The sequence below is a fragment of the Anoplopoma fimbria genome, chromosome 8, assembly GCF_027596085.1.
Source record: "Anoplopoma fimbria isolate UVic2021 breed Golden Eagle Sablefish chromosome 8, Afim_UVic_2022, whole genome shotgun sequence".
Taxonomy (NCBI): domain Eukaryota; kingdom Metazoa; phylum Chordata; class Actinopteri; order Perciformes; family Anoplopomatidae; genus Anoplopoma; species Anoplopoma fimbria.
The window spans coordinates 18,443,659-18,466,220 of record NC_072456.1 but is presented as its reverse complement, the minus strand read 5'-3'; the positions used below and the strand labels follow the sequence as shown (position 1 = coordinate 18,466,220).

At 38.7% G+C, this 22,562-nt stretch overlaps 1 protein-coding gene across 1 annotated transcript; it reads right to left on the bottom strand.

Annotated features, from left to right (window-relative positions):
* Positions 1-1,328: 1,328 nt before the first annotated feature.
* LOC129094196 (ceramide synthase 2-like) lies at positions 1,329-12,072 on the bottom strand. The gene is made up of 10 exons (XM_054602271.1): positions 11,894-12,072; positions 8,663-8,780; positions 6,399-6,517; positions 5,987-6,044; positions 5,681-5,731; positions 4,306-4,398; positions 3,446-3,574; positions 2,391-2,497; positions 1,770-1,926; positions 1,329-1,681 (listed from the first exon to the last, which is right to left on the bottom strand). Exons 1-10 carry the CDS (start codon positions 12,067-12,069, stop codon positions 1,481-1,483), a joined length of 1,209 nt encoding a protein of 402 aa, XP_054458246.1. The 5' UTR covers positions 12,070-12,072; the 3' UTR covers positions 1,329-1,480.
* Between the last annotated feature and the right edge of the window lie 10,490 nt (positions 12,073-22,562).

Genomic DNA, 22,562 nt, shown 5'->3' with positions numbered 1-22,562 from the left:
TGTTAAATCCAAATTACTCCTTGTTCATAATAAGGTATAGAGTCTTGTCCTATCAAAATACGGCATCAAATTAAAAAAAACCAGTGTGTAGGTTTCGTGGCATTTGGTGGTGAGGTTGCAGATTGTAACCAACTGAATATTATGGTGGCCGACGCAAAAACGCAGAAGGCCCTCTCTAGAGCCAGTGCTTGTTTTTTTTATTCTTAACATAATCATTAATATAATTTTTCATCTCTGTCAAGCAATCCCCCCTCAATGCTACGCACTGGCCTTTAATGTTTCGTGTGAGCCATAAAGCATTTGACCTTTGTAGACAACTCCACTAATATATATCTCATATTTCACAAATGCCCATTTGTGTGTGCATACTTTTCATGGCTTACCTATTCACTATCACCACTATCCACTACCGCCTCACCAATATTTCAGGCAAAACATTAAAACCAGTCACAGTAAGTGTTAGTCACAGAATAGTGTAAATACAGCAGCCAAGGCACAAAACAAAAGGCCAGTGGAGCAAACTTTAACAAACACCTTGTTGAGAAAGCATGCTGCCTGTCATCCATATGACAATCCATATTTCTATGAGCAGTACATTTTTTGTAAAGGCATAATTTAAGCAGACATGGTGAGTGCCTTTTCTACGGGTTATGTTCTCCTTTGTGCACCAGGAGGCGCCATACCTCTTTTAAGAAGGGAGCTTAAACCTAACTAACAAAATCAAATCCTATCACAGAAAAATATAACTTTATCACCCCTAAGGGACTTCTGCAGTAGCTTTTTAGATAACAACAACATAAAAACTACCTGTTAAATATACGGTTCATAAAAAATAGATATATAAAGTGGTTTATCAACAGATTTACTACAATCAATAATCTTGATAGTCTATGTACAATCAACCATACTGTGTATGTGTATACAATGGGAGTAAATTACATCTAAATTCTAGCTTTAGGCTGGTCTCTTTAAAACATATCATAAATTAGGTAAGATTTCGTGTAAAACATTTGGTTTTCCTTGTTGACCAATGAAAGGATAAATGCATTATACTAAGGTCCAGGTACTTGGATCCTAATGTATTTACAAAGAAGTTATTAATACAATGAAAATAAATGGCATAAATACAAAATCTACAAAAACAAAATTATTTGTTGGTAAGGAAATTTCACTCTCTCCTTGTTTTAACAAACATATCGGTACAGTATGCAATGGTATGGATGACAGTTAAAATGGCGTTTCCTCCTTATCTCACACTGGGTGAGCAGATTTACAATCATCTGTGCTTTTTGCCCTCTTTTTCTTTGAAGATAAGCTGGATGCAATATGCATATCCTCTTCGGAAATCATCAATGGACCTTTTTGGATGTACACAAGCCATGTGTATGTATCATATGTCGCAAAGAAGTTATTCTTTAACAGGCAATGGGGAAATTATTCTTTTTTCCGGCAAGGGTCAACGTGGAAGGAGGCGGCTCCACTATCTTGCTTTGGGCAGTCTGCTGTTAATATTCCTCTGGTTGGTCAGGTTGTTCAGGACACAGTTGTTAGCCAGCGATGCCAGTTTGGAGTTCATTGTTCCCTTTCTCTGCTCCCAGCTGCACTCGTCCCCTTCTTCCTCAGGCTCCTCCTCTTCATCGTCCACTTCACTCTCCTCGTCACTACGTTCATCGCGCTCCACCTATGACAAAAAGAAAAAAATTATTATACAATTCCTGGTACCAAAGTGACTCATTCCCCCTCCCCTTTTCATTTTTCTATCATCTCACCTTGCCCAGGAACACAAACTTGTAGACCATACGCATGATGAGATAGGCCCAGAAGATGTGTAGTGCTTGCAGCACTAACAGAAGGGCGTTGAAGAAATAATAACCAAAGAAGGGATCGAAGAATTCTAGAGACACCACCAAGGTTGTGTGGACCACTCTGGAAAACAGACAGTACGACACAGCCAGTTTTAGTGTTGGTCTAGAAGAAACTCTTGAAAGGTTTGGAGCATTTTGACCACTGAAATACTGTTTTTCAACTCTTTGCTAAGAACTTTAGGCCTTCTGCTCTCAGGTAAGAAACCAGTGATGTCAGTTTGGTGGGAGAGAGAAAAAAGGGCAAAAAGAAAACCCATGACAACATGGACACTGATCTGCGACAGTTCAACATAAGTACACAGGCCTACAAAAACATAGCAGTGCATGATGTAATATAAAAATCTGTGTGAAAGTTGACTTATTGCTAGGCAACAGACGTGGAAACCAAATGATCACTGCAAAAACTTGGCGACTCCAAAGTTTGAGGGCGATGCGCGATGCCATGTGCTTAGCAATTTCAACATCTGGGAGAACCTTTTGAAAAAACATAAATTAAGTTTGATATTCCACCATGATATTTTTTACCTGCAAGGAAACACCACCAGCCTCGTCACCAGGAACACCAGAGAGAAGATGACAAACAGAGAGTCGCACGTCCTCGTCCAGCCAGCATAGTGTAACATCTTGGCAGACTTTCAGAAGAAAAGGTGCCTGTTAGTTATCCAAACCAAACACTCTTACATTTATGATTTATCTCTGCATACATTCCCAGGCTTTTCTCTGTTTTTGTTTCTAGAGTGACTTACAGTGAGCAGCCAAAAAGAGGTCCAGTGCGTCAGACTTAAAGCCTTTTAGCTGCAGGACAGTCTACCGAACCACTTACCTACCTGAACCTATTTCAGCAATTTTGGTTTGTTGTGAGACAGAAAATATCACTACCATTTACGCCAAGACTTTTTTTTAGAGTAAAAACAGAAAGAAAAAGTAACTTTATACATTTAAATATACCTATTATTACGTGAGTGGCCTGACAGAGATGAATAAATGAAGACAATGAAGTTCACAACACAATTTAATTTCTATTCTTATCAGTTTCTAATATACCAAAACAGTCCCTTACTCAGAAACACATGCCTGGCTGTACAGGAGATGCTGGCTGAATATGACACCCACATCATCTCCTTCATGACTTTTATCAGAGGCCGGACGACACCCAGTCACGCCTGAGGTCACATGACTAGCTCCACATATTTCCTCAGCTCTGAGATGACAGTGACAATCGTTACTTTCAGATGCTATCAGTTAAAGGTTACACCCAGGAAAATCAGCCTCATAAATGAAATCTTGCTGAGGGAATTTTTCACAATGCTCTTCTCTGTGCAGCTCAGTTTACGTAATAATAATAAATCATTTATAATGTGTTATGGTGTAAGGAAAGGAAAACTTCCGCAATAAATACACAATGGCTGTATTCAAGTCAATTTCCCCTGTGACATTAGTGTTGTGCAATGTTTTTTGCATTTCAACACTTTGCCTGTGAGAAAACAAAATTCCCATCAATGCATTTAATGTTTTTCTCCTTCCCCTTTTCTCCAACTTAAAGTACACAACCAATTCACAGAGACTTTGTGGTGGTTTACCTCGAGAAGGAAGTCAGAGGAGTCGTGCACCAGCATCACCAGAGTGCCAACCCTCACATAGTTGGCACAGTAGGAGAAACCGATGAGGAATATGGTGGCGATGTGATGAATTACCTGCTCCTTGAAGTCCTGGAAGGCACACATGAACACACACAGACCACACAGAATGAAGAAGATGTATAGTGTCATTACCAAGCCTTTGGTCTGCGGTCTTGAGTTGGTCATGAGTTGTGTCCAAGTATTGGAAAGGCAGATGTACATGTTGTCTGGAGTGATTTGTTGTTGTGTTTGAAGCTCATTTATCTTTGATCAGCAGCTTGGAGCCTGAATCACACAAAACCACCATAGTTCTTTTTCTCACTGAAATAAGGACATTTCTTAAGAAAGCTGCAGCAGCAGCAGCAGTTAGCTTCTCAGATGATTTCCTTAAGACACAGAAACATGACAAATAGATGAATTACATTGGTTATTCAGTTTCTTTTAGCATTTTAGCGATATAGCTAACTGAGTATTTTAAAGTATTTTTTTAAAAGTTTGTGTTCCTTTACATAGGTCCTCGGTAAATACATTTATTTTACGTCATTGAATTTTACAGTTTTGCGCTAATCTGATTTAAAAGCCTGCAACACTCTAAAATGAGAGCAATGCAAAGTACACCAAGTTATGATGTTATCTGAGATAATCCAGTGCATAATCCGTATTAAGTATAATCGTGCAAGAGAAAAACAACATTCGGATTACACTGTGCAAAGAAAAAGTGTTTGAGTGATGATGTTATGCAGAGGTAGGCATGTGAAAACCATCAGGGTGTTGCTCTGATGATTTAAGTTTACATCCTTGAAAATCAAGCTCACACTCACTTTTCGCTTGACGTCCACAGAGACGCACAGGAGCAGCGATAGATAGAAGCCCATTTCCAAGATGTAATACCAGTAATGAGCCTCAGCCACGGGCTAAAGAATGAGAGGAAGAGAGAAACAATAAGTCAAAATATATATTCAGTGGTATGTGGTTGCAACAGAAGCATTTACAGGCAAAGCAAAACAATCAAAACACATTTTGTGAAACTCTTGCTAGCTTCCTCTGCTAAATTATATATTGTTTAACTAGTTGTTTAAAAAGCTAAAAGAGCAAAATGAACTGATATTTCAGAGTCACTTTGGCACATCCAGCATGTGTGAGTTGGGAAAAAGCTATAGGTTTTAGGGAAATGTACAGTGGTGATGTCAAGCTTGTGTTTCCAAAGCTCTTAATGGTCATATAATAACTCCCTCCCAGTCGAAACACCACATTCAAAGTTTGCAGCACAATGGTAGGAAATTGACTGAGGCCTTTTACCCTTAAATACACATCCGATTCTTTCTGTCAGAGGCCACAAGAACTCAGGAAAAGGAAAAAGGTCAGCGGCCGTGTTGCCTGCAGGAGCTGTTATCAGTCAAACTGCATACAGAGAGAATGGGGCTTTGCATTTTTCTAGTGTTTTCAGTTCATGACCCCACAAAGAAAGGCTGGCTTCTGCAGAGGAATGCCGACCTGCAGGCATACCTAACTGTCATCAACACAGCAGAGATATTAGATTTCCTAACTCGGGTTAAAAACATTAAGTGGGTGGAGTGTTCTGACGAACTGTATAATGAACAAAAAGTATTCTGTGGCTAAATCCTTTTACACGGAATGAAGACTTTGTTTTGGTGGGTCCCTCCCAGCTGTTGTTTTTCTTAATTACTTTTGTACTTGGTTATTTTCATAGGGCTGTATATGGACATCTAGCGATAAATCTGTAATTTAATTATCAGATTGATTATTCAGCCTATGAATTGTTAGGACATAGTAAAAAAACAAAACATTGCAAATTAGAAGAGTCTAAGGTTTTCAAAGTATTTGAAGTTTAGTCTGACCAACAGTCCAAAGCCAAAGATATTCAATTTAAAATAACATACAATTAAGAAAAGGAGCAAAACATCACGTGCTAAGCTAGAACAAGTGAATGTTTGGCATTTTTGCAATAAACACATTATCAAAACTGTTGATAGAACCCATTTCTGTTCTATCTACATCAAAAGACAATAACACGTCGACCGTTTATTTTTTTTTAAAGTTCTTACTGGCTTTTGTGGAATGAAAGAAAAGAAAAGGAAGGCTACACTGTCTCTTGGAATCCTGCCTGACAATGTTTGACAGTTTATATCGAAAACATCAAAACTTGAATTTCAGATCAAGCTATTTCCTGCTCACCTGTTTGGGATAACCCCTCCAACACTCTCTATGATCCCAGAACCAGGGAGTCTGTAAGATCAAACAATAATCAGCAGAGTCTTCACGCACTACAAGCCATGAAAGCAAATACAGTAAGGTTATACAGTGTGTTAGTGTGACAACATATGATGTTGTGAAATTTGTATTCGTTACTGCTCACTTGTATTATTGCTCACATCCATTGATAAATCCAATACAGTTCCATTCTCGCGCATTCTATAAATACATGTAATTAGTAGTAAAGGCAGATCTTTTGAAAGAAATAAAAGCGACTAACAGACTCACATAAATTAAACAGCCGAGCCCCGCAGTGAAGGATATGAGGTAGAAGACAAAGCGCCAGCTGCAGAGAAACAAATAACAACCATCACTTTTTATAGGCTGCGGAATAAATTAAATTAGTGAATTAGCTAAAAAGAAAGAAATGACAAAGAGGCATGATGTGAAGCAGGAATGTATATTCACATGAATAGGAAAGGTTTAATTCCAACATGCTCAATTTTACTGATGGAATTTACATTTGGATAAATAGTTTGTGTTAAAAACATTGACAGCTCAGGCTTAGGACATGGCTGTTTGTTTTTTCCCTTAAAGGATGTCATTCTATTTTAAGATAAAGCATTTTACTATAGAAATAGCTGTAGAGACCTCCGTAACGATATGTAAAAGTATATCTTTTGAGGAAAATAAAACTCACGAGGCCTCGCAGAACTTTTTTGTGTTGCTGGGACGGTCCTGGTTCCTTCTGTGTCTGAACCAGGTCTGAATATTTCTCTGAGAGAGTCCACACTGCTTCCCCAAGCTCACCACCTCAATCTAAATACACAAAACCATAAATACATATTTACACACGCAGTATAGGTGCACACATACAAGGTTAGACTTCATTTTTGCACAAGGCTGCTGTCCCACTCCCTGAGATGCAATATTTATATAATATAATACATTACCAGCCAGAGCCAGAGCTCATTCCTGATCTCCCTGACAGTTGTGTTACTACTTCATTACAGAGAAATGCAGATTAATGGAGATCTGATAAATCTGCTCAAGCAAACCATTTGATTCAACAAGACTGATCTCTGCTGTCTCTTTCTGCATCCTGATACACAGAGTTGTGGTGATGTTGAAAATGTCCTTTGATAGAAGAACCTTAAATTACTTTAATGACTACTAGCTAGTGCAATAAAACAACACACATCTTTCCATTTATTTCCACATATTGTGTAGCACTTTACTTGTGCTGTATCAAAAGATCAATCCATCAATACTGAGAGTGCAACATTTTTCCTTGTGACTGAGTTGTGCAAATACCTGCATCTTACTGTACAAATACATATCAGCCTATTTTGTCTACTCTGTCATGTGATCGTGGCCTGGTATTTGCATGGCTGAACAACAAGGACAACAGACAGGTGTTCGTGCTAAACCAAGCCACATGTAAATAGATGATATGCAAATGAGTCAGGGCAAACACAAATGCTCATTGCATAGCCACACAATACTGAGCAGAGTTTATAATAATAATAATTAAGCCTTTATTAGTCCCACAATGGGGAAATTATTTATTTGAGCAAGAACATCAGAGCAAGAGCAAGAACACCAGAGCCACAGGGCCAAATGAAACCAACAGGAAGGTGGAGGATTTCCTTGTAAACCTAATCCTAAGATTTATTTTATTGTAGTGTTCTCAGTTGTGATACAGAAAACCCATTACCCTGGGTGCTCTCAGTGTCACCTATAACATCTCTCTGAATTCATCGTCTATGGAGCAGTTTTACACTTGATGAGCTTTAGCGCTCTAGCTTTCAGATTTGGGAGAGTTGTTCATTTTTACTAATATTTGGACTGTCTTAGACAATAGGAAAAACATATATGTATTTTTAAAATGTGCGTTGTTCCTCTTTAAAGGAAAAACATTTTTTTCACAAAAAAAACACCAAACTGCACTGTATCTTTGTAACACATCAATCACTAAACTTTAGTGTGTCGTGTGAATGAGGTGAATTTCTCTGGGGAGTTCTTAGTTAACAGTTCCTTGTTTTGAGGCAAAGGACAACACATCCAATATGCAGCCAAGTTGCAGCATACTCATCACACACTAACAACACAGATAGTAGCATTATAATGGTGCCCCGTGTTATGCGTTTCACTACCATACACAATCTCCTCACTTTTTATCATTGCTCGGAATGCTTATAAATTATTTCAATGACTTTTTGAAATATAATTTCATTTTCTTTTTTTTAGGATGACTATGTAACCAGGTACTACAAGATAAAACCTGGCACATTTACAGCAATGTTTACAAATGTGCACTTTCACTGTTTAAACTATTACAAAAATCAGTGTTATCACTAAAATGATTTCCTCCTTTACTTCCTTGTCTTAGATTTATGTTCAGTTCTAGTGTCTTTTTTGGGGGTAATATTAACTGTAGAGGTAATGTTTCTATTTTAATATATGTTTTTTGCACAGTATGTTGTCTTCTAATGGACTTTGAGTCTGCCAATAAAGATTAATTGACCTGGACTGTAGATCAAAATGTAGATTAATTGTTTCCTTTTTTTAAACTGAGGAGTCAGTAAATGTCTGCAGATCCTTTTCTTATTATTGTGTAAATCAAGCGGTAAAGGTAAGAGATAATCCTTTATTAGTCCCGCAGCAGGGAAATTTGCAGGCTTACAGCAGCATAGAGTTAAAGTGCACACAAGAGACATAGTAGAAGAAAGACAAGATAAAAGTAAAAAATGAAAATAAAAAAAACAAGTATTATAAATAAGCAATAAAAAACAGTAGAAAATCAACAATAACTGAAATATTATATTTACAGACAGAAAAAACTATTTTAACTATTATTGCAGGTATAGTATCAAATAGTATCAAATCCTAAAATAGGATTTGATACTTATTGGTAGGATATTTTCTGTCATAACAAAGGGAAGGCAGAACTTTAATACGAACTTGCGATGGTTGCTGACTTTTCTGTTTGTAGAAGGTCTCCAGCTTTGGGACAGAAGCAGCTCGAATCCGAATCCGTTCCTTCACACCTAAACGTTTGCTCAATGGTACAGCGATGAGCCTGAGAGGACAGAGAACAGGAGAAAGAAGAAAACATGTTTCTTTCCATAACAACTTCAGTCTTGTTAGTACAACGGACTGGATTATAATTCTTGAGAGATTCATTTGAGATGACGTCAACAGCTATCCAATGTGATTTTACCACAGTACAGTACAGATTAATGGCTACAAGATCGCTACTTATGCTGCTCCTGACAGCCTGTAGAGCCGCTCCCATCGGCGTATTGTGATATTTAACCACACAGTCTTTGTTAGTTGATAAGGCATCAACAGACACTTGATCTGCATGAATATGTGTGTGTGTTACATAAAGATTGGAGAGAGACTACAGTGAGAGGGCAATGTGAGTTTATTAGCACCGGAGAGGCGTTTTACAAAAATGTTCATGAGTGTGTGTTTGTTTACTTGTACATCTACCTTTATAAGAACCAATTTGAGTTTTCTACCTTCAGAGTGAGGACGTTTTTAGACATTGAGGACAAGATGGCCAGGCCTCAGATCTTTAAAGGCCTGTTTGAGGGATCAGACTTGGTTTGAAAGGTTCAGGTTTGAATTAAGGTTAGGTTAGGGTTAGGGTAAGAGTTGTTGTTAGGCACTTATTGTTTTGATGGCTAAGGTTAGTGAATGCATTATGTCCTCACAAAGATAGTAGTATAGGGATGTGTGTGTGCGCGCATAATCACATGAAACACTATCTCAGAGATAATTATTCTAAAGTGGGCAGGGAGGGAGAGATCAGAGATAATGAGAAGGTCACAAAAGCTTCACACAGAGACAAACATTGTCTCTGGTTACAGGAACCTCCAACACACAAACACACACAAACCCTACCTCAACACAGAAAACAGCTGCGACCCGGGATGATCAATCGTAGACACCTTTTCACCTTTAAGATGAGCGATAGCCCCTAAGACGTTAGCCACGCCTTCATACTTCACTTTCCACCAAAACAACTCACTAACAGTTGGACCACAGGCTACACACATGCCCAGCACTAACACACACTGGTGCATACTGGTATTCAGCTTATGTTACTACTCACTGAACCCTCCTGTGCTACTAATGCATCTAATGTTGCTACTGTGCTAATTAATACCTGATGAAGGTACAAATGAGGCTTTAAGCCGAACAATGGTTCTACTCTTACACAGCTCATGCCAAGCAAGCTGGTGTTGTTATCAATTAGGACGGGTAACACAGTAGCTGGTAAGGGAAAGCATGCAAACACAAGCCTCCTGTTCACCCATCACATGTCTCCGTCATCCTGAACTCTTCTCCTATTACCAGCAAAACTAGTTGAGTGTACAGGCAAGTTGTTTTTACAGCAACTTGCATTCACTTCACATAATACGACAATACAATAAACTGACCTTGATAATGATACATGTAATAATATTATTTTACCACATTATACGATAACACAGTGCATGATAGTTCCCTCCTTCTGTTGTCTCATTACTGATTTGTTTGTTGTAATTCATCACCATATCCCCATATTCTGGGTTTCTACACTGGAATATGGGCTGATTGGTTGGTTAAACCTCTAGTTCAAAATCATGCTTTGCTGTAGTGATTCAGAGTTATTTGTTGTGATGAAGTGTGTAAAAAAAGTTCAGTAAGACATTCATAATGTTGCTGAGTCACTAAATTGGATTTGTGTCCCAATCCTATAAAACCCTTTCATCAGTGTCTAAACCTCCTGGAATGAATCTTTAAGTGCTCATTCATGTCCCTCTATATGAGCATCACAGAAGTATTGTAATGGAAGTATTTTAAACTGTACTATAAAATAGGGGCTGCAGCTATTTCCATTATTTTGAAAAATGGACATCACAATATCCTGTAGCCCAAAGTAACTTCATCAAATGTCTTGTTTTGCCTGACCAACTGTCCAAAACTAATAAAGAAAAGCAGCAAATTCTTACATTCAAGAACCTAAAAGTTTTTTTGCCAATTTTGCTTGAAAAATAGTTGCAGATTATTTTTTGTCGATTGACTAATATTGATTAATCTGACTCTGAGTGCTTTAAAGGATGACTGAGACGCACTTCCTATTTCTCAAATATTGTAAAACGAATTTTTTTTTTCATTATCTTATAGTAAACATAAGATTCAGAGAGTTTTTTTTAACCTTTTCTAAGACGTCTCTAGATGCTTCAGCAGGATTTTCGTTATAACCACGACTGGGGATTTACATTCAAGTTTTCCCAAGGGACATCGCTACAAGAGCTTTTAAAGGCTGTTCCCAATTAGTACTGTGGATCATAACAGCATCAGTAGCCATGCAACATCAGACAATTACCTTAGCCAATTAGCTGTTCTTAAAACCAAGTAAACCACCACCATCACTGCAGTTATAATGCTCCTTTTCCTCCAATTTACAAATCCCATTTTATTAGGGCTGTCTTTGACCAAAGAAATTCTTAGTTGGCTAACACTCATACGACTAACCGATTGTTTTGATTTAATTGGCCGATCTAAAAAACTGAGTTTCTCCATAAAGAATCACACACAAGCACCACTTTAAATCATACGTTTAACAAATGTGTGCTCGTGATTTTCTTGGAAATAAGTCATCCAGCATTAAAAAGCGCTAAAGGAAAAAATATTTGTTGGCTTAGACCAAAATGACCCATTAGTGGCCTGATCGACTAAGAGGTGGCCGCCCCACATTTTAAGAGGCCCAGCCCAGTCCCTCTGGGAGGAAGGGAGGACTTTTACACACTCAGCAGCTAAAAACTGTCCATTCATGATGCCTGCCTCTCTCTGCATGTCTGCTCTATTCCCTCCATCTACCGGGAGCACTAATGAAGGGTAAAGGAGCACATTATGCTGAGCTACACAGGCAGAAAACCAGCCAGCCAGCATGACCGGTGCCAAGAGAAAATAACAGACACAATGTGTTTAAACAGTTGATTTTTAACCGAGGACAGACTCAAAGATATATATTATTTAAGATCACCATAAATATCCACGATAAATATTAAAAATGTGCTGCTCCAGCGAGTCAAGTACACACAGACGTCCAAGTTAAAGTAATGAAAATGAATGAAAAGGTAGCTCTTGTAATTGTGATTTCATGGTCCAGCTGTAATGGAGGCAGGTGTGTCTCACCTCTCAAATACGTATCTGAGAGCTATAAAGGTGAAGGCCAGTGGCAAGGTGTAGATGAGATCTCTGGGTAGAGGAAAGCGGCCTTCGTCCTCCTTCATCTCAATGTCCTGCCAGCTGATGCCAGGAGGAAGCCAGGACTCCTCCTGCCACAGCCACTCATTTAACAGGGCCTCCATCCTGAGGAGAGGAGGAGAACAGTGTTTCATGTGAGTATTTGTCAAGCTTCTGAGCAGACCTGACCTGCTAAAACATTGATGCTTTATTTATATATTTATGCCAAAAACAGCAGCCAAGACCCACAAGATTAGTCCTTAACGTGCACGTTGCACCTCCTGCATGTTTATTCTTCACGTTCATCAAAATTAAATACTTAATCTGCAGTTTGTTTTCTCGATGTTCTTTATTGATTAATTTCTGGACAGAAAATAGGGGAAAATGTGGGTTAAATTTCACAGAAGTCAAGAGAGCATTTTGTAATTCCTCATTGTTTCCAACCAACAGTCCAAACCCCCAAATATATTCTGTGACCAAGAAAAGAAGCAATGCATCACAATTGAAAAGCTGAATGTTTGTCATGTTTGCCTGAAAAACAACGATTAGCAAAATAGTTGCAGCTTAACTTTCTGTCAGTTGGCTGATCGATTAATCCACCAATTGATTTAGCTCCACACCACACTTGTTCATTTTGGCCAGGAAATAACAGCAAGACAGAACAGTGGGCTACATTACAGCATGATTTGCCTACATAACAAAACACTAAATCCACCATTTGGGGTCCTTGATCCCATGTATCCCGACAAAACCTGATCAACTCAGCCTTGATGCATGAATGGCTTCAATAATCACACTCACACATAAACACAAATATGTACACATTCATAGACACAAACACGATTATGCAATTTTGAAACCACATGTTCACATCTGATCGATTGGAGTTTAAAAGCGGTTTATTTCTAAGGACTCTCATTGATTTTGGCGGTTCAGCGTGATAGCCTCTGTTAAAGCCTCCATGCTTTTTTTTTTTTGCTGCTGGCAACAAACCAAAGCACCTTGCGCATAACAGCGATGCACAAGCAGAGACACAACAACCTCCTTATCTACAGAGACACATAAATCAGGTGTTATACTGAAAACACGCCGCATATTATCAATAATAATCCCATGAGGTCTGGCAGTCCACCTCTCACATCCCGCTACAGCCTAAAGCCTATTCAACAAACAGCCAATCTATTTAATTACATTTATCGATTTCATATTCCAGAAACTTCATAAAACAGCCCCATTGTTGCTCCAGAACAGAATATATATTTATATATTGCAGTTACCTGTCCGCGCTCCAGGGATGGAGATGGGAAGCGCACAGCAGCAGACGGGAGAGGAGGAGGAGCGTGTTTGACGCAACCTGCTCCTGCTGAGGGAGGAGAGAGAGAGAGAGACACACGCTGTCATCGACGTCATCTCATTGGGTTTTATGTCACCCTTGCATGAGATAAGCATATGGTAGTCACTTCTTACCAGACGAACCAGCCACGAGTTGTGATGATCCTTAAAATGTGACATCTTCTTGTCATTTACTCAAAACAAAGCTACAAAAAGCAGTCAAACTTGTGTTATATTCATCAAATATCTGCTCAATATATATTATGTGTGTTTTAATGCAGTTACTATATCTACACACACCAGTGAACATTTCACTTGCAGGTCCTTCCTTCACAATCAACTCCCAGCAGACCACATGACACATGACAATAAAAACATGACAATAAAAACCTGTGCAATACATTACACTGTGCAATAATAGTTAAAATAGTTTTTTCTGTCTGTAAATATAATATTTCAGTTATTGTTGATTTTCTACTGTTTTTTATTGCTTATTTATAATACTTGTTTTAGTATTTTCATTTTTAATTTTTATCTTGTCTTTCTTCTACTATGTCTCTTGTGTGCACTTTACTCTATGCTGCTGTAAGCCTGCAAATGTCCCCGCTGCGGGACTAATAAAGGATTATCTTATCTTATCTTATAATAAGGAAGGATTCTTCAGCCTCGTTTAGGGAAATTTGTTTTGCAGCATTCAGTGAATCACTGTAGTGCATGACCTGCTGCAACTACAGTAGCTAAGCATTAACTGTAGCTCCTGTAGTTGCTTGCATGCTTTTGTTTTTTCTTTTTGAAATCTAATCTTGTTTTGTGCAATTTGAAAAAATTGAGCTGTGGAAGTTTCTAGAGAAACTCACAGCAGCCTGAAAGATTGTCCTACTTTCCCCTTGTTCTACTTCCTGAAAGGTGAGCGGAGGGAATAACACCGAGACACTGGAGAGCAAGAATAAAAAGGAAGCTGTGCTTTCATCAATGATTTCTTTTTAAAGAACACTTTTTGTCATTCTTCAAAAGTATCTTCTTATTGTACATAAAAGAAAAAAACACTAAACAACGGAGAGGAGTAAAGGAGATCACAGGTTTTGCAGAACTAGAATACACACAACAGAGAAGAACATAATGGGAAGTAATTAGGGGGAATATTGTATTGCTTAAGCTGTCTAAAACTGTCTTTATGACATAAGGGAATATTACCTGAGTGCTGTTAGCATTTACCAAAACATGGAACTTTCAACAACCATGTGTGTCATATTGTTTCTTATGGCCTTAGGATACATTGGTTTAAAGTTTGGTAATGTTTATTTTTTTAACAAACAAGGTTAAAGTGTATGGACTAGGTGGGATATTTCCTGTTTCTCATATCAATCATCAACCAAAGTTCACTGTTTGAAAGCTGATAAGGTTTAGAAATGTGCTCACATGACGCTGCTTTTCATACCAATCATACTCTAAAAGTGCTGACCGAGAGGAGCAGTTGTTTATGTAGATATTCACGCTCTCCTTTCTACTTTCGGTTTGTATAACAAAAAATGAATCTAAGAATCCTGTTATGGTTTGGAGGCATGGGAAATTTGATGCTGTATGTAATTGGCATTCATGTAATGGACTTCGACATTCAAATTTGTCATTTTTTTACATTGAAAATGGTCTTAATCCAGATCCTTCTCACACAGAGATTATCACCATATCATGGTCCTGGCTGGATGGTTCCAGATATACGATATACTATGTCACACAATCTTTAACCTCTTTAAGTAATAGAGTAAGGAAGTAGGGAGTGTAATTCCAGGTAATTCCGTATTCACAGAAAATGACTGGCATCTTTGCATTTGCCACTGTTTCACTGTTACCCTAGATCTGTGAGTGACAGCAGATTCTTGTCACCACCACCTCCTGAGTTGTCCTGAGCCCTATAGAGTAGGCTGCTCTGCTTCACCTGTGCTCATGGGGCTACAATGTGCTATTTGCTTAAATTGTCTAAAAATTCCTAGCTCTCAGCATGCTTTTTTCTGAAACAACATGAGTCTTTCTTTATTTTTGTCAAGTCATTTTGTTTTTCAGGACTTGTTCAGGTTCAAGCATTTGCACATTACCAGGAGTTTAGTGTGATTAAGACAGAACATTTGACTGAAGCGGCAGCTATGATGGCGAGATAAAGAGATCTCTCTGTCAGTGGTGGTGGAATTCTTGAGATATGGCCCTGCCACAGGATCAATTACATACTATAATGTTACAATTGATTTGCCGCCTTTAATTAGTTGGAGTTGCTCCACAGAAACATTCAGGTTGACAGCCGTAATTGTGTTACCATGACGATATCATCTCTGCAGTGGGGATATGGTGACTTTGCCAGCTGGGTGAGTTCTGTTATCACTGCATGGTTGTTGTGTTGGCCAGCTGTGGTATTTACAACATTCCAGAGCTAATGTTTTTTTCATACCTGAAGCTCTATCCTTTTCCTATATACTCACATGAGCGCACATGTACTAACATGAACCGGCTGCATAAACGTGTGTGTACCCTTACATTCAGTCATGCACACATATTTAAATGCAGTCCCTTTTTACTTTCTTGTCATGCACTCGTTTTATGAATTTATCTAAAGTGAGCCATCTTCAAATCTATGAGCTATAATTATGTCATTAACGCCACAGGTGGAATGTAGTATGTCTGGACTAATAGCAGGTTACCTTATTCAGTGAACAGGCTGGTAGACAGGTAACACACACATACAGATGTCAAAATACACACAGGATAAGAAATATTCTGCAAAAATAGTGAACTTACTGTTGGTTTTTTGTACATAACAACATATGGTTTATAGAGTGGTTTTCTCCTGGATGCTGGTGTCAGTGTGTGTTTCTGCCCAGAAAAGCCTGTGTGTGAGTAGGTGTGTGCGTTTGTGTTGGATAATAATTTGTATAATGAGCAGAACATTGGTGCCCAAACAATGTTCTGCAACCACTGAGTTCATTTCCTGCTTTCCTGTACACAGCACAGCAGGTAAGGTGGCAAAATATTAATTAAATGTGAACATACTGACTTTGCTCAAATTCAAACCATGTGTAAAAGAAGCTTAGTCTGTATAAATATTAAATCTACATGTTCAGAAACCCTTGATGCCTGCTGCCTTTCCTTGTGTCCCATTGACATTCACAGCTTTATTTAGTAGCCTTTTTTTTTATCATTCATTCTTCTGTGATGAAACTTCCTCTTTTTTATGGGCCAAAAGGGAAGCTACACCATGCAAAACAATTTGGATAAAATATATGTATAGACAGTGCGATCTTTGAAAATGTTAAGCAAAACAAGACTAAATCACCACAATGGTGGTTGAGCTAAATGCTATCATCAGCAAGCTAACAGAATGATAATGTTGACGTGCTGGTGTTTAGCAAATATGATGTCAGCTGTGTACGCCACAAATTAGCACTAAAGACAAAAGCCAGATGGGATTGTCAAGAGTTTAGCCGGTCATAAACAAAAAATTGGAAACTTAACAGGATCTTTACAGGAAGTTATTATATACTTCATCCTGAATTTTATGGCAATCCACCAAATTGTTGTTGAGGTTTCACTTAAAACAGGATTCATCCTCTGGGAACCAGGAATGGCATGGCAGTCAATCCAATAGTTGTTGATACATTTCAGTCTGAACCTTTTGGACTGACAGACCAACATTGCCATCCAAAGAGCTTAAACCATGACTAAAAAAACATGTTCATCTTTATCCAGCCTCCTTTCCCCGGGCTTTGTAGGCTTTGAAAGGTTTGGACCTTAAGGAGTATAGGGACCAAGAAGGGCCTCTTCAAGCCCCCTGGTTCTTAGCTTTGTACCCCTCTGTCTGGGCCAAGAATAACACAGCCGGGGAGGTGGGGAATGTGCACAGGAAACCAGTGCTTTGCAGCAACAGCAGCGGTGGCGGCTCTGAGCCTGCTGAGCTGAGCTGAGCTGAGCCGCTGAGGACCTGGATAGAGCACAGTCACGTTTCAGCCGGGGCCAGGGGAGCTCCTACAGGAAACACACACACAGGAACACACACACACACACACACACACACACACACACACACACACACACACACACACACACACACACACACACACACACACACACACACACACACACACACACACACACACACTGCTTTCCCACAGGACCCTTACTCGTGATTACAGTGGGCACAATAGCCCACATGCACATTTACCCATTAGCTTTTTGTCTAGACACATACAAGCATACACAGGCACATTTCTATAGGTGATGACACACCATGATGTTCCTGCATTTCATCTAAGTTTCTAATTCTCTTTATTTCTCTTTCACTAGCGCACACGCATAGACACACAGTCTCAAGCTCTCCTGATCTGTGTCTCCAATATCCCCCCTGGTCTCTCTGAGCTTTGACAATCCCTGGCATCCTCTTCTCTTGCTCTCTGCCAGGTGTTTTGTTGGCACCCTATGGCTGCCAACACAACAGGGCCTCTGTTCACTGCTCCCGGTGGGGGAATGCTTTATGTGTTTCCCCCCTTACCTCTTGTCTCTCCAGGAGCATTTCTCGAGCTTTCCACTGTTGTTTCTAATTCTTTTGTCTGTTGATTTTGGCGTCAGTTCTTCCTCGGACCCCCAGAGTGAAGCCAGTTAACTCTCCGGCTCTAAGCTCTAAAGACAACAGTGCAGGGCCTCTATCTGACACAAGGCTAACACAACAACTGGAGGCATACAGTAAAAATGGTGGTCCAGGGGTAATTGGAAGTCTCCCTAATGGACAATTTGTGACCTCATTCCTTCACTGGACCATAAAGTCATACCACTTTATTCCAGCAGATGGTGCCAGACATTATAGGAACTGCATACGTCAAACTGTATGCAGTCTGCAGTCTATGGATGGTAACCACTGGCCTAAACTACCTAACTGTATATAAAGTACTGGAGTACTGAAGCATCAGTATAAATCATTTAATTTATTTTATCACAGAAATTCTATGCAAAACCAGTACAATTATTTTTACCACTGTAAATTTAGCTCATAATACTTCCACAGTTATGATTGGGGACTTTACTTGTAATTAAATATTTTAACATTGTGTTATCAGTGCTTTTGCTTGAGTAAAAGATCTGAGTACTTCTTGCATCACTGCTGTCCCCATATACTTTCAAATCCAAACTTTATTCAACCACAGGTCAGTTTGAAGGATATTGGTATTTGTAAAAATAGGTGTTCATTTGGTGGGTTTGTTTAACTTTTTTCTTTCAAATAGGTAAAAAACATACTTTGAAATTGTGCTCCATCCCACAGTATTCACTTTTCAGATGCATATTAATCATACAACATGTTTGCAAAAGCATCCTTTTTCCTCTCACAATGTAAAGATCTAACCCACAGGAGTTACAGTTTTGCAGCTCTAACCCTTAACTGAACATGTTATGCAGCTCTCAGAATTTACTCACTTTCGGCACACATATTTTCCTCAGGTAGCCCTTTCCAGTTTATTATACTTAAATGTATGCTTTTTGAATGTGTTTTTAGTGTAAGTTGTAACCTATCTATCTTGTCACCAGGGGTGCACACTACATGTCTTCCAGTTAATTTCAGGAATATTAATGAAACTAGTAACTATGCCGAAAGCAATTTTACTTTCAGGTGCATTAAGTATGCCAAAAGAATATTGGGAGTATTTTTGTTAATGACTTTCTGCTGTGGAAGCACAAAGGCATAACAAACTACAACCAGATGTATGGGTATTCCTCACATTGCGTGTTTTTGTGTGTCTGTGTACAGACGTGTGTTTGTGTGTTTGTGTGTTCATGTGTTCATGTGCTTTGTGAAAGGTACATTTCCATCCTGAGGAGGTAAACATCATTAAACTTCAAGTGAGTAGGTTTGATTGTCAAGTATAAAGTCAGCTACAAAGCCTCTCTCACCCACCTGTTTACAGCATTAATTAACAGGCAAACTTCAAGTCAGATGGAGGCTATGTCATCAGTCTTGTCGGGCCGGGGGTCAGTCTCTCACAGCTTCACTCTGGAAGTATTTAAGAGACCCTGAGGTCATAAGACATAACCTCCCGGAGAACCAACCAACGCTGAGTATTGGCATCATGGTTTGACAATAATAGGACACAGTTTCAGAGGTTATTATTCTTATAAAATAGAGGAGGTAGAAAAACAAAAACAAACAAAGAAACAAAGCAGACAAATTTAATTTAGTTTAATTTAATTAGAGTTTTATAAAGGTCAGTGCAGGTGTGTCCTTCATGCAAGAGTGAATAGGAACTTTGTCTGGAACAATAAACAAAAGAAAAGTAAGTGGTTGACAAAAACATGCTACAACAAAAACTATGACACAACCAAAGACAATTTCAACCCTAACCCTTACCAAAATATGTTCTGTATAATCTGAACCATATTTGAAAAGGGACAAATAAGAACGTGAAGTGAAAACAAAATGTTTTGAAAACATAACTAATACAATAATAGCAACAGAAAAGAACATTTGCAAATACTTAGTAATGTTTATTTCAAGAAACATGAAACACAGATGAGCGAGGTTTTAAAACACATTGAACAAAGCCAGAGGACTGAAGCTTTACAACCTGAATTTTAAATACGTTCTTGTCATTCTATAAACATTAAGTTGTTTCATGTGTTTTTCTTTATGGTAAAAATCTCCAATTCAGATCAATGTGTGCTCAAACATTATTACTTGAACCAGGTTTGTATTTATGACATTTGGATACTGGAGAGCCATTCTGAGGAGGTAACATTGGAGCCCTGGCTCTCACCTTCTTCCTTCTTCAAGCCAACAGCTCTGAAATGACTGGAAAGAGAAACCAGGTGAGGCTGGGCAGTAAAATCTTTGCTATCAGCCATTGCCTCCTTTCCCAGCTAACGGTACACCTCCCTAATGACCTGCTATTATGTCCAGCTGGTGTTTCAGCTAGTTTTGTTCGGGGTAAAGGTCACAGGTATTCACATGTATAGGTCTGTTTCGTTGCATTCCTCTGCAGTGAATGCTGACCTATTTCTTCAGCTCCTGAGTTTAGTCACAGTTTCCATGTAAAATCCTCAAATTATGATTTTTTCAAGATCTAATTATTCATGCAATTCTCATATCCACATCGATCAGAGAAAGATTGTCCTAGAAAGAGTAAAGGAAATAAGTCATTATGGATTTTTCATAATGGGAAAAAGCCATGATTGACAGATTTAGAGCATGAGATTTGTATTTTCCATAACAGAGTGGGTCATCTGCCTTTGTTTTTATTAGATAGTTGGCAGTAGAGGTGATAAAAGGTTACTGATGGCAATAAGGGGTTTACAGCTGCAGAAAATAAATGTTTCTGATTATTGGAAATAATTCATCTATGTCTACTTATTCATAAATAGTTTGAACCAATTAATTCATGGGCTGGTATTTTTGTCAGCAGGATGGTGCATGTGTCATTGACTCAAAATACTCTGCAGTGCCCATATTCATTGCGAGAAATAAACATGTCACCTAGTGCCAAGTTGTGGCTCACTTATGTGTTTTGGATAGTGTTTGGAGAACTACAGTATATGGGACAGGTTATAAGCTTCCTGTGGCTTTGGCAACATAGAACATACTTATTAGTTGGAAGAGTTCTTTGTAGGCGTTGGTCTTTTCATGTTTTTTTTGTTGATAATAAGATAAATATAGAATATATATTGCCAGCCTTATCCTTTAATATTTATTGAGTGTTTGTGTGTTGTTCCTATTGTTTAGGGCAAACACACTAAATTTGGAAACAAGAAAAACTCTCTGGAATCTGGAATCCAAAGAACTAAGATGCCAAATTCAAATGGAAACCATTGCTGCTTGCCATGTTGAGGTTGCACACATTGTTCCTTTTAGTTGTAATTTCCAGATGAGCTTAATTTTGTTGTTGTTTAAAATAAAAATGTGCCCGCATTCAGAGAATGCTTCCCCTGCTCTCCCAGAAACCTTTACCTTTTTACTCAATCATTCTGTAACTTGTCCTTCCACTGTCGGGAAGGCTCCGGACGTCATCTTAATAACATTAGAGTCTTGCCAAGACTGGCAAAGACACCCTCTTTAAAATCTTTCAAAGCAAAACAGAAGAATGTTTCATAACCATCCTGCAAGTATATAAAATTAGGTCTCAAAATCTTGAAAAAACAATCAGTATTATATACTGTTGTATTATATATGTATATTATATATGTATATCGTTGGGGGTGTGTCCGATGAAGGCTCTGAAACTACTGCCAAACGTAGGTGAGGCTGGATTACATGTACAGTCACTGTATATTCAACAGGTTGACCATCTCACTGCTTTGTGCTAATTTGCAGAATGTTAACAGGCCGGCTAACTTCCGGTTAACCCTATGCTAACTTGAATGAGGACAAATTAATTGAATCTTGTGTCTCTACTAGACTTTTTCAAATGTTATTGGACCAAATTGATCAAATTGTGATAGTGAAATCAGTCATTTTGTGGGGGTTGTGGCGCTCAAAACTATTTATACATTGGTTAACTGCCTCAACAGAAGCGACGAAGTTGGCTACAGCGGAGCCTATGGCGTCAGCACAAGTTAAACTGGAAACCGCTTAAGAACACTCTCTTGCCCACCTCGAATGACAAATGTAAAGACATAGAAAGGGACGGAGGGTTAAAATGTTATAGTTACTTTGACTGTCCATTGGCCCACCAGGATTTTTTTTTGTATGCCAGAGGGCCAGTACACCACTGCTAGCTAGCAAACTGTGGTAAGAAAGTGTTGTCACTTGCGATTGAGCAGCAGAACCACTGATGCTATGTAGGCCTACTCTAAAAACACAAAAAAGGTGAAAAACCGTTTAACTGTCTAACTCCATTATTCAGTACGATACAGTTTAATTCAATTCAATTCAGTTTATTTTGTATAGCCCAAAATCACAAATTACAAATTTGCCTCAGAGGGCTTTACAATCTGTTCACATGCGACATCCTCTGTCCCGGAACCCTCACATCGGCACAGGAAAAACTCCCCTTTACAGTCTTTTCTTATGTTTTAAGCAAGTATTTTCTAACATTTATAAAATAATTTCTGATTTAGCTTTTCCCAGACTTTAATGAACCCCTCTGTAGTCCTTGTCGTGTGAGTCCGTCTTCAACCCAGCTGGCCTCAGCCTCGTCCCTTTGCTTTGCAGGTCGGGACTTGCACAGCTGCCTCTCCCCTGCTCAGCTTCTCATTGTCTTCCAGTGACATCATTGAATTACTCACAGCAGCACATCTTTCATCATCATTTCAGTAATGGTTA